General features: G+C 48.3%; 1 protein-coding gene across 5 annotated transcripts in view; it reads right to left on the minus strand.

The window, feature by feature from the left end:
- NRG2 (neuregulin 2) overlaps positions 1 to 12327 on the minus strand; it is a 136573-nt gene that overhangs the window by 25211 nt on the left and 99035 nt on the right. For 3 of the 5 annotated variants that reach the window (XM_054217389.1, XM_054217388.1, XM_054217385.1), the window contains 2 exons: positions 10918 to 11038; positions 212 to 288 (listed from right to left, as the gene is read on the minus strand). In XM_054217389.1, the coding sequence (XP_054073364.1) occupies positions 212 to 288; positions 10918 to 11038 (198 nt within the window). The remainder of the gene's footprint in view (positions 1 to 211; positions 289 to 10917; positions 11039 to 12327) is intronic. The other 2 variants (XM_054217390.1, XM_054217386.1) reach the window with 1 other exon arrangement.

Here is a 12327-nt window from a genome sequence, read left to right on the forward strand (position 1 = left end):
CAAAATGACACCCAAACAGACCGAACTGAGGCCCCTTCTGATCCCTTCCACGTCTCCTATCCGTCTGCTCTCAGCCTTCACCCTTACCTGCATCCCTAAGCCCTAGCCCCAAGCTGACACCAAGAGCAATCCCTGACTAGACCACTCTACATCCACCGCCGTGCCCAGGAGGTTTTAAGTAGTGTGGTGCATTTTTTGTCTTCAAACATACTTTGCTTAGGGTCTGGCATGTACAATCGCAAAGGCAGTTTCTCCAAACATCTCTGTCCGAAGAATCCATTTGGACATCTGGAGGGGAAAAGGGGAGAAATCACAGAACATGTCTGGCACCGTTCTTGAGGCTAAGGTCAGAAATAAAAAGTGCATTGTGATGAATGGAAAAAATAAAGGCTTTACGCGCGTATTTACTCTTCACTTTGCTTTAACCAGGCACCTGCAACGTCAGCATTCCAGCTCTATTTTTGGCCTGAGTCTTCGAACAGCCAACCAAACCCCTCCTTTCCTCCGCTGCCTGCCTCCTTCCTTCTCACCTGCTAGAAGCACCAGCTGGCAGGAAGATCGAGATGGGCTGGATGCTACTTTCAGAGACTCCCCTCGGAGCTGCTATCTAGACAAGACTGGCAAGAGGCACCACAGAGCGGTGAGCAGCTGCTCAGGTGACAGCAAGCGTTGTGTACGGCAAGCGTCTTCCTGCTATTACCCCAGAAGTACCCACAGGACATTCCAGGGAAAAGGGTTATGTTGCGGTTAGAGAGAAAGCATGTGCAGAGTCTCTGTGTTACCAGAGAGAAAAAGACAGAGAAGAAAGCTGAACCGAACAGGTCTCACACGCTGCCCAACTGTGAGGCTCTTCCGACCAACGTTACGTGACGGGCCAGCTCATGGGGCACCGGTTATATATCAGCATGATGCTGCAGTGGCAGGGATGGTGCCTGTGGATGAGGGCCACCAGACATGTGCACCAGCCCATGAGTAAGCTCCCCTGAGCAGCTCCCAGGCTGAGCCAGTTTTGGGAGCACAGGGACCAGGGCAGGGGTGCAGCAGGAGCTGCCGAACCACACACGGTGCAGCAGCCACAGCTGCGGGTGAACCTGGGAAGCGACGGGAGCTCAGCTGTGGGTGGTCAACCGCTTGTCCCCTAGGCACTTATCTCTCTCCTTCACTTCACATCTTTTCTTCTGGCCTCCTTGGACAGTCCCTCAAAGTTATCCCTAGCTTTCTTGAAGTCTCAGCTCTTACCTGTCTGTCCTATAACTTCCTCCCTCCCCAAATGGCTTCTCCCTCCTCTGAGCTTAAGAGAGTTTTACAGCTAGCATCTTAGCGTCTGCTTTCCAGCTTCCCGGGGTAAGTGGGGCTGTAGGCTCTGCGCCTCATACATATCAGACCTTCCTCGCTCTCAGGGGCCATCCACAAGTTCGCACTGTCCCTCAGTGTTCGGCAGGCCCCAGCTGGTCAACGAAGAAGGGACTGAAAGAGACCTCAGCAAAAAGGACGTGGACCAGAGGCCCGGGACTGAGGTGAATGGCTTAGCTCCCTGTCGGTCCATGGCGAAGGACAGCAAGCAGCTGGAGCAACCTTGGCACAGTGTCAGACAGCTGGTCCCAACCTGCACATATGGTGGGGTGGAGTGGGGCAGGTCCAGGTCCAGGTCCAGGTCCAGGTCCCATGTGCTCACTGCCAGCCCCGCATGGGCAGTGCAGACCTGACCCTTTCGTGCCTCTCAAAAGTATGCTAACTCCTGTTCCCAGTCTGCAGACGTAGCACAGGGCATGGGGAAGGGATGGCTTTGGTGTTTAATATGACCAAAGCTTTGCGGTTCCAAAGCTTGTTGGCAGTTTAGCTCTGTACTGTTCCTCAAGGGCTATGGCAGCATTTGGCGCTCTTGACAGATTTATGTTTAGATGGAGCGTTACAGATATGCAACTCCAGTGGCAATGAAAAAAAAAAAAGTCAAGAAGAGAGATTAATTCCTATTTCTCTCTACTTGCTTAAGGGAACACAGGTTTTTTTCAGCAACTATTTAGCTCTCTTGGGGGGAAGAGGTAGAAATTAGGGAAGTCTTCCCTATTCATTATGTCCAGAAAACCTTGGGTTTTAATGGTTCTCCCTCATCATGGACATAGACTGATCTGGGCCAGCAGGTGGGAATCAGAACACGTGAGGGAGTGCTAGGGGCTCTCAGCAGCCGCACCAGCTGTACAGACCATGGGGGCACCAGCCCATCTGTCAGGCCTGCAAGGATACAGACTTCTCCGAGCTGGAGGGCTCCTCTCCAAATGGGAGAGGTGAGAGTCAACTGAGGTCTGGGGAAGGACTTTAGGAGGCACCAGGTGGCTGGGCATGAGGCAGGACAAGGTATAAAGATCTCCTGACGGACATGGCTGGTGCCATTCCCCAGTGCATAGATGTCTAATCCCTGCCTGGAGACCTGCATTAACACTCCCGGGGGGGAAGGCTGAGGCATTTGCTGACACACTGATACACCTCCTAAAGGAGACCATCCACCTGTGGGACAACCTGCTGCTACTCCAGAGGTAGCCTGACCCTCAGTGCTGGATGCTGGATGCCTACAGGGGACCTGCAGGTACACCTCTGAATCCAGCATGATTCAAAGAGAAGATATTGCCCATGAAAGGCTGCATAATCTCTGCATCCCATCTACTGTCCTTCTCCACCTCAACATCTCCACAGCTCCAAACCTGTCCATCTTTCCCCTGAAGAATGCACTTCCCGGTTCTCCAAGGCAGGGTGCCCCGAGTCCAGGGGACAGTTCACCTGCTGTCCCTCTCACAGAAGAGAGCTTTGGAAGACTTTGCACGACTGAGGTGGCTTTGGTGCTTGATTTCTTGCTGGTTTTCACTGCAGTTTCGTTAGGTCTGCACTGAGGAAAAAAGCTCGTGCATCCTCACTGCCCATGACCAAACTTATTTCTGTGCTACACAGCATCTGGCTTTTGGGACCTGAGCTAACACCTCCATGAGGGAGTGTGCTGGGCTATTTCTGCACCCCAAACTGCTTGGGGTGAACTTCAGGGCATGGCTCTGCATGAGGCTTCACTGAACTCCCTCGTCATACGCTTAAGTTTCTCAATATCTAAGTCGCTTTTGAACCTGGAGATTTGACTCCATGGTCAGGCAAATATCTTCAAAAAATTCATTCTTGGACATTCATCTTGAAGTACAGGAGAGGGAGACATACCAGTGACATAATTTCAATACCAGGGAGCCCAGACAGGTCCCAAGGAAAGCCCAGCCCAAAGGATTATCATCCCTTTCCCTGTAATGAAGCAGAGGAAGCTGGTGCTGTGCTGGGAAGTGGATTGAAGAAGATGCCCTATTGGCAATCAAAGAGCACAAACCTGAGGCAGTTGGATGATGCAGACTCACAAGGACAGCCTTCGGGAAGAATGACTTTGGAGAAAACATTGAGATTGCACTGGGGTTTGAACAAGGCCTCCAAAAAATCCTTTTTGAAGTTTATTCTTCACCACTGATAGAGTCGTGAATTTATTCACAGAGTCTCCAAGTGTATCCAGTTTAGCTTGTGGCATGCTGCCCGTTTGTCTGGGATCTGAGACTTCATGTGTGTTGTGAGCATACCGAAGGGCCTCAAGGGTGCTGATGAATGAAGCAAAGGTCCTACCCACCTCAAAAAAGGGCACTTCATCTGAAAGGAGCTAAAACTGTCTCAGGGGCACATCCCCAAGAGGTCAGCCAAGGCTGGAACTTCAGTGCGACTGAAGCTGCATGCCATTAAGGAAAGACTGAAAATTATGTGAAAACTGGTGGAAGGAAATAAAAACCCAGAGAAAGAATTGGTGAGAAGTGGAAAAGCAAAACAGAAAAGTGTCAAAGAAGCTTTGATGTCATGACAGCTACCATACAGCTCATCTTCAGATCTCTCTAATCAGCCTAGCGTGGGTGGGGAGAAGAGCTTTCTAGACAGAAGGCAGTAGATAACTGTCTTCTCTGGGTCTAGGACAGCCCAGGCTTTTCATCTTTAGTTACTAGTGAATCAGCACTGGGAAAAGTGACAGAAAAGAAGCCTTCATGAACATGAGCACCTTCTGTCACCTCCCAAGCTAGCATACAAGCTGCCAAGACACATGTGCCACTCTGGCGTCCCTGGGTCTCGATTCCTCATAAGCAAGGCTGCTGGCAGCAACACTGACCAGGAGACCTTTGAAAGCATGCAGTGCTCATGGTTCCTTTTCTTCAGCTGTCTCATACTTCTAGGCTGGTGAAGATGATTTGTTATTTATTACTATGGATCCAGATGTGAATTCTAGGAAAGAAATTTCCAGCGTGCATGGAACATGAGTTTAGCAGTCTGGGCAGGAAAAGCAACGGAAAGCACCCTGTCTGCACGCAGAATCTGCTGCCCGTGGCAAGGGCTTCTGAGCAGCTCTTCTTCAGTGGCCAAGCATATGGCCTGAGTGATAAACCTGAAAGTTAAGGGTCTTTTAGGTCAAGAGCTATCACCAGATGGTCTTAGATCATGGCGTCCTTCTTCCTGTACATTTGACCCTGGTCAAGAGGTTTTGGCTGGCTATCCCAGCAAAATGGAGTCCCTTCTCCTTTTGAAAGCTCTTGCAGGGTCTACACAGATGGTGGACTATTCCTGGATTTCCTGGTCCACTCACTGGTGTCATGGAGGCCCAACTTGTCTCTCCTCAAAGGCCAAGGGAAGCGGACAAAGTTGAGTCTGTAGGAATGGTCCTAGGGAAGGACAAAGCTGCACCAACCTCTTGCAGACAGCACCTTGTCCCCTCTCTAGCCTGTGTGGAGAACCCCCAAGACTGCCCTTGCGTAACTCCATCCCTCTGTGCCTAACCAGCTGCATGAAAATTAAAAAAAAAAAAATTGCCAAAAATTTACTACTTGCAAATGCCATCAATAAAACCGGTCAGGGATTTTTCTGTCCAGATCCTATTGTTGCTGGAAAATGTCCAATTCTTTTTTCAATTTTGACCAATTCCTTAAGACCTTTTGTTACCCCCGTTTGAAAACATCCACAAAGTTCTGCTGTTGGGTTCAGGATGAATTGCAGTTAAATATTTACATGGTAAAAAAAATGCAGTAAGATGATCAGTCAAATAAAGAATCTCAAAAAGTACAAACAAAAATGTCTTGAATGACCCATTCCTTTATTGTTTGAAGAGCACTTATTTCTGAAAATTGAAAAAGTTTGACCTTTTGCCCTGTATCAGGTTAATTATTATTAGTTACTCTTAAATAATAACATCATTATCATAATGTTCCTGCTGGAAGCAAAACTTTTTCTGCCCATCTGTTGATCTAAATCTTGCAAGGGTTGGCATATTTCCTTTGCTCCCCCAGATCTTAATTAAAATTCCTAATTCCTAAACTAAAATTAAAATGCCAAATTCGGTAGCTCTCATAATGCAATCCATGTTACAGAAGAATGTGAACGAGCAGGTGCTTCAAAATAACGGGATAAGGAGAAGCTGTAGCAGAAGGACACAATGCACTGATATAAGCTAATGGAGTAATGTTTCAAGCACGTTGCTTATTTGTACGAAGGGCTGAAAAAGAAGACAGTTCTGTCATTGTCCCCTGACCAGTCCCAGATGATCAGGCTCTGGAAAGCCACAAAAGGCTGGGCTTCATAAAATCACTGATGGGAAGAAAAGAAGCCAACCAGAATAAATGCAGAGGCCTTATCCAGAGCGGCTAATCAAGGCATGTTTGCTGTAGAGTAGAGTCCAAACCAGAGGGACACCTACTTCTGGGCTCAGTGAAGACAACAGTGCTCCTCCCACTGAGCTGCAGGAGCTCAGCAGGATCCGTGCTGTTGTCTTCACTGAGCCTCGCTGTTTCAGGATCAAGCTTCCACACTTTGATAGTTCTTAAGGGTCTGCTATATTTATACGTGCATTAAAAAGGACACATTGAACAGGATGCATAGACGGGCCACTTGTACCTGATCTCATCACCCAAGATAAACAGCATGCAAAACCCAAGGAATGAGTCCTGGCTGGTTCAGGAGATTTGGAACAGGATGTGGAGATTTTCACCCCAAGCTCAACACTGTGTGCTCCTCATTTCCAAGACCTCCCCACAGAAATGCTGACATCTCCATGGCAAAGTGACATACTTGTGGTTGTGCAGTGTGCAACTCGTGCTGACCAAATCAGGAGAGTCACTGAGGGGGGTGGCATAGCTCCTGACACCACAGGAGAGCTGAGCAAGCTGCATAGCAAGGAGGACCACGGCCGTATGAGATCAGCCTGATGTTCAGCACCTTGAATTGTGCTATGAAAAAGCACAGGGGAGCTGTCAATGTGGCTAACCCTTCAGCATGATCTTTCCCTTTTCCTGGGAAAATCTGCAGGAACCAATAATATACATGGAGGACGTAAGCAAATGGGCTTCTAGGAAGTGAATATGTAATTTTGTAATTTGGTGATTTCCATACATCATCTAGTTTAAAAATGAATTGATCTTTTCTCTTTTGCTTTGTTTTGTTTTTTATTCTCTCCTTGACTTTCACTTTTTGTCCAAGGCCCTCCAGGCCCCCGACCTCACTCTCTCACGTAATGCAATGCCGTCAGCCCAAACTCAGAGAGTCTGTTTATCTGCCAGCATTTGTAAATCCTTTAGCATGACTCTTGCAAGCACAACCAGTGCAACATGATGGGGGAGTGTTGCTCTATAAAGCTCTTTAAATCTTCTCATCACAAGGTCCTGGCCCACGTCCTGGCCCGGGGTACCAGCCACTTTGATTACATCAACCACACAAAAGAGTCACGAAGCGCGTTTAAGTGGGAAGAGAAGGGCTGTGCAGTGATGAGACTTGGCTTTGTTTCCTTCTTTGCTGGGAAGACCCCAACTGTATATAATGTGTGCCAGGAACTAACTAGCAAAAAGAGCATTTCTGTTGCGATACACACGCTAGCACAATCCTGTGGGGCACGGCACCCAGCAATAAAAGATTAGAGCAGCCTCAAACTGCTCTAAGTTGTGCGGAGAACCCAATGGTCTCCAGGACAGAGGCAGACCCAAGATCGGAGGCTGCTAGCCACCCCAAGCACTACGTTCAGCTGGACACAACAAACCAGTCACCGCTCTTCTGTGTCCCAGCCCAGCTCAAGGTCTTAAGACTTGCTTGTGTGCATCCCTTCGGCAGGCACTGGAATTTGCTCTACTCAAACTTGTCACTTCCCCACGGTTATGGTGAGAAAACGGTCCAACTCATAAGGCCTCTCCGAGCAAAATGGTCTGGAGAAGGGTCAAAAAATTATTCCTGTCAACAAGAGCCTGGGGCTTTTTAATTTACTAAGGCTGTTGAGTCAATTCTGTATGTGTGTGGCTCAGTCATTTCCTGGGTTTATGCCGAAAACTTGTAGAATATCTGAGGCAGATTGCACTTCTCCCATCTAACTTCCAGGTGGTCTGTTTGAGTGTCAGGATAACAGCACAAATTATATCATGTTCAGATTTTCTTTGACACTACCATGTGTAGAATTTACTTCAAATAAGGACATAATTATAAAAGCACAAAATCGAAAAAAAAGGCACAACTTCTGGAACAGCTCCAAGTCCATTCTGGGCTCTTCCCTGATGAAGAAAACGCATTGTCTAAGGTCTAGCTGAAGTGCATTGAAAAGGATGGAGGAGGTGTGTTTACAGGCAAACAGTTTGTTTCCCAGAATTTGTAAGACCAGGAGGAACACGTTTCTGGGAAGCCTGTAAAAAAATAATAATAAAAGGCCAGCGGCCAATCTGTAACAAATCAAGCATAAGCCTCTTCAGGAGAAGAAATCATTTGAGAACCCAGCTACTCTTTTTGCTCCTGAATGCCAGGGGTAACACCTACAGGAAGGATCTCCTATGCTTGTGGACAGCTGAAAACAATGAAATTCACTCCAGGAAGCTGATTACAGGATGGTGGTAGGTTACTGCAGTAGTAGAACACTCTAAAATCTTATTCTCTGATAGCTGGTATTGGAAGGGTGCTGGGGTGCTAGAATCTCCTTAGCACTTGGTGAAGGAGGACCGCAAGCTGGCACCCGGTGCCAGAAGACTCCCCAAGGCCCTGCTGACTCTAATCAAAATAGCGAAGTGGGAACAGCGCACAGAGACATGCATTGTTCCTGGCCCAAGATGCTCACGTGGCTCTTGTTTGATCGCCAAGGCATTTGAGGAGGTTGTGTGCAGAAGGACCTATTGATTTCCTCTATGCTTATGTCTCAGAGGCTGGAGGACCAAGGTTGGATCCCATGTTAGAGAGTTCAGAAATGCAGGTCAAAGCCTGCAGCTTTGCCTCCTCTAGTTTCTCCTCCGAATCTGTACCAATGTGTCTTTCACAAACCACAGCAGCAGGCCTCCTGCCCGGGTACAACGAGGAAGCTGTGAAACATTTCAGCATTTTGCTAGTTTGCAGGCAGGCGAATGTGAAGTCCGTTTATCCATCACCAGTCTTCCCCAAGAATTGTCCATGTTATTGGGAAAGCCATTTTATGGGAAATACTATGTTTAGTTCAAATGCCTCTCCATTCCTCAGTAACTAACTATTGCCTTCTGGAGTCCAGAAACTGAAATTATACCACTTCAAAAGCCAGGATTTCTTATCTTCAGTCTATGATTTAATGATAAAAACAAGGAGAATGAACGTCCAGATATCTCCTCAAGCACTAAGATCAGAAATTACTGTTCCGTGTGGAAGTCACTTGAGTCCCTTGGGTTCCTGTTAACACACAACAGTCTCTTCTGGCAGATGAATAGTGACAGCACGGACCTTCAAAGCACCTCCTTTTGGTTAACGCTTTGCTGCCCTTCCTTACGCACCCATTCAATTCCCATCTGGCTTTAGCAATTGGTATCTTGGGACTCATCAGAAAAGGAAATCATTTTACCATCTGCAAGTAAGGAATTAAGGCTTTCAAACTACATGAAATAATTAGGGGTCTGTTTTGTATGGCACATAAAATCTTAATGGAATCCCTCACTGAGCTTTCCCTCTGTTCATCAGCTATCACAGCAGCCTGGTTTGAAGGTAGACTGTTTCTTCGCAAGGCTTGAATCACTTTGGTTAAAACAGTCCATCTGCTGAAGACACTCGATAACCACCACTTGTATCCTTCATTAGGAAAAACAGAGCCTTACCATTACAGCTGCATGTGGCAGGAGGTCAGGTAACTCTTGCTATAAGTAGAAAGTGATCTGATTTGAAAAGTCTGGATCTGGATTCAAGTTCTTCCCAAAGGAAAAAACCTTGAGATCTATGCTTTTGGCACCACCACATTGCTTCCAGATAGAGATTTTGATTCATATGCTCCCCCAGGCTTCAAGGGTTGAGCCCTCCCCAGCATGGAAAGACTAGAACTGCTGGGGCTTCCTAGGGCTACAGCCACACCAGAATAGTGGCTGTGACTTTGATTCATCATATGGAGCGTCCCCCATGTTTCCTATGGGGAACACTGGCCAGATGAATTTACAGGACCACCAAGAAGCCAATGGCAGACACAACTACCCTAAAGCACAGGTCTGTGGTGTACGAGGGCGGCTCTCACTTCGCACTATGGGAAATGTGGAGGACCACAGCATCTGGTTTCTGTCCTATCTGTCTCTTTTCATGTGTGAAGAAGCAAGCCTGGGAGAACTGGAAGATACTGTTCATCCTATGTCCTCACCACAGCTGATCCGACATTGGAAAGTGAGAGCGCAGCAGCTCAGCAGAATGCATTTTCACATGGTCTTTCCCACTGCTCCCTGCCGAAACAAAGGAGTACAGGGAGAAGGAAGGAGTTGTGCTAAGCGTAATCCAGCTCTCAGCTCTTCCAGAAGGGGTGATGGTTCTGTTCAGATGCGTCCTTCAGGGCCTGAGGAGTGGAGGTGTCTAGTGAGCATCACGCCATGCAGTGGCAGTGGTACAAAGTCAACATCCACAGATGTAAATACCTTTGGCTGTGCATCTCCACAGAGAGGTCTCTGGGCCACACAGGGAGAAAACAGTCAGCTCTGGGCTTCTCCAAGCTGGGCACAGTGACACCTGGATCCCCAGGTCTGCTCAGAAGCCAACTGCACCTGCTCAGCAAATGCACACGCAGTGCACCGCCTCATGCTCAATCCGCAGGAGCCCCGGGGCAGGTCCTTTGGGTACCTACATCTCCAGCACTGGCAATCAGACTCCACTTTTCATTCACAGTCCCTGTTAGGCTTGGAGGGTGAGCTGTGAGATGCTATTGGGCTTGCTGGCTGCAGAAGGTTTGAGCCAGAGGTGAAAAGGTCTCACATCCCATTCCACATCCCTTGGACTATGCAGCCCCACTTTAACGCCTCCAAGAAATTCCATTTTAAGCATAACTTAGTATGTGTCCCTGGGGTTTTTTGCAGGTTTTAACACTTGAAGGGGTGGAATAAACAACCCGCAGCCCGCCACAAAGTGGCAGAGAGTGGTGAAAAGGTGTGTGCGAAACCCGCCTCTGGGCCCGTGAGGTGCAGAGAGGAGAGGTAAGAGGTGGGTCTCGGCAAGGGACCCCCTCCAGTCAGAGAAGGGAGGTGGCTGTGCACTGGGGAGAGACCACCCCCTCGGAGGGGATGACGTGTCAGCGGGGGGCGCGGAGCTTTGACCTAGCTCAGGGAGAGCAAAAGGGCCCCGACCTTCCCTGAAGCTGCAGAGGAGAAAGGGAAGAAAGGGAAAGGAAACAGCCAGGACAAACATATTCTTAGAGGAAGAGTCAGGACAAGTGAATAGTGGCACTCACACAAAAAAGAAAATATGAACCCTCCTCCCCCACCCCCACCCCTGTAGTCTCCCTTTCTGAACCTGCCCAGCTCAAACTGCAATTGCCAGGAGAATTTCAGAGCCACCCCTCCTCCAGCAGTCGCACAGAGGTCTCCTCTCCGCCAGCCAAGTAATTTCCATATTGACACAAGAACTACACTCACTTACTTGCAAGACAGCTGATTAATCCCCTCGATGTAGTAGCATACCCCACCATTGACACAATAGGACTTGGCTGTTTCGTTGCATTTTCTAGCATGCCCGGACCAGGAGGAGAGGGTTGTGGTTACTGCAGGGAAAAAAAAACAAAACACACACACAAAAAGGATATATTGTTATTTCCTTTGTTGGGCAATACTGTTTTCTTAGATGATTTTCAACTAGTTCATTTGCCAAGGTAAAAACCCCAGAACTACAAACCTCAGCCTGTGCCTTTAGACCCACCTTTACCTCTCCAGGTCCTGGGGCTGCGACTTGACCTTTCCCAGCAAAAGTGGCCAAGCGAGTGAGGAGTTGAGGACACGCCTTCCTCTAAGCAGCCAGCATGTCAGGACCAAATCATATTTTTGGCAAGCTGTAGGGAAATGTGCCCCTTTCCCACCTCTCCTCGCCCCCCCCTCATACATGCATGCAACCCTGCGTGAGCAGGCAGGCGGGAGGTTAGGAGGAACGTGTGCTGCAGAGTCACAGAGCCACAGTGGCATGCTGCTGAGGCCTGATTTGCGTCATGGTACTGGACCAAGATCTGCAGAGGACATTTCATTGCTCCACATCTCTGGGAGGAAATAAGTTTTCAGAGCCAGAAGCAAGTGCCCTCATTGGCCCCGGAACAGTTCCAGCGCGAGCAAGAACAGCTTCATCTCGCCCTCCCCTATTTCTGAGCATTTCTCTCTCATGCCCCAACGGGGCTGCCTCAGGAGACCGAGCAGAAGTTCAGCTGTAGAAGTCAGTCAGACCTAGTCTGTGCTAAAAGGGAGGCAGCCAGCATGACTCGAGTTCCGTGGGATACAGATGCTTTTCCAAATCCAAATCTCTTTACAGACAAAAGCTTTCCAGCCATGTAAGGTATAAAAACAAAACCGACAGTACTCTGCAGAATTTCACTGCGATTCCTGTCTCTGAATGACTCAGACAAACTCACAGCCCAAAACTGAGAGTCTCCATAGGCCAGGGAAAGGCTTCTAGGAAGGGAAAAACCTTTTGTTAGAGCAACTGATGAAAGTTACAAAAGCAGACCAGCTTTGGGGAATGCAGACCCGTCTTTGCCTAACTGAAAGAAGGGCTGGGCACTCAAAAGTAGCTGCTTTTTACAACTGAATACTTAATCTCATTAAAGATATTCCCCCTTCCTGGACTACCCAGCTTGCTTATGCCCTGACATAGTTACATCTCCAGCAGCGTGGCTGCTACCTACTTTCCAGTGCCCTTCATGTTGTACTGAAGGTTTCCGAGGAGATACCCTCCTCCATCCTGTTTTCCAAAGCATGAACGAACTTCATGGAGAGGTTAGGGACTTCAGATCAGCCGCTGAAGACTGAATACCTCATTGACACAGGATTCGAGGAAGAAGGCTGGAGC

Source organism: Rissa tridactyla, chromosome 11 (assembly GCF_028500815.1).
Source record: "Rissa tridactyla isolate bRisTri1 chromosome 11, bRisTri1.patW.cur.20221130, whole genome shotgun sequence".
NCBI lineage: Eukaryota > Metazoa > Chordata > Aves > Charadriiformes > Laridae > Rissa > Rissa tridactyla.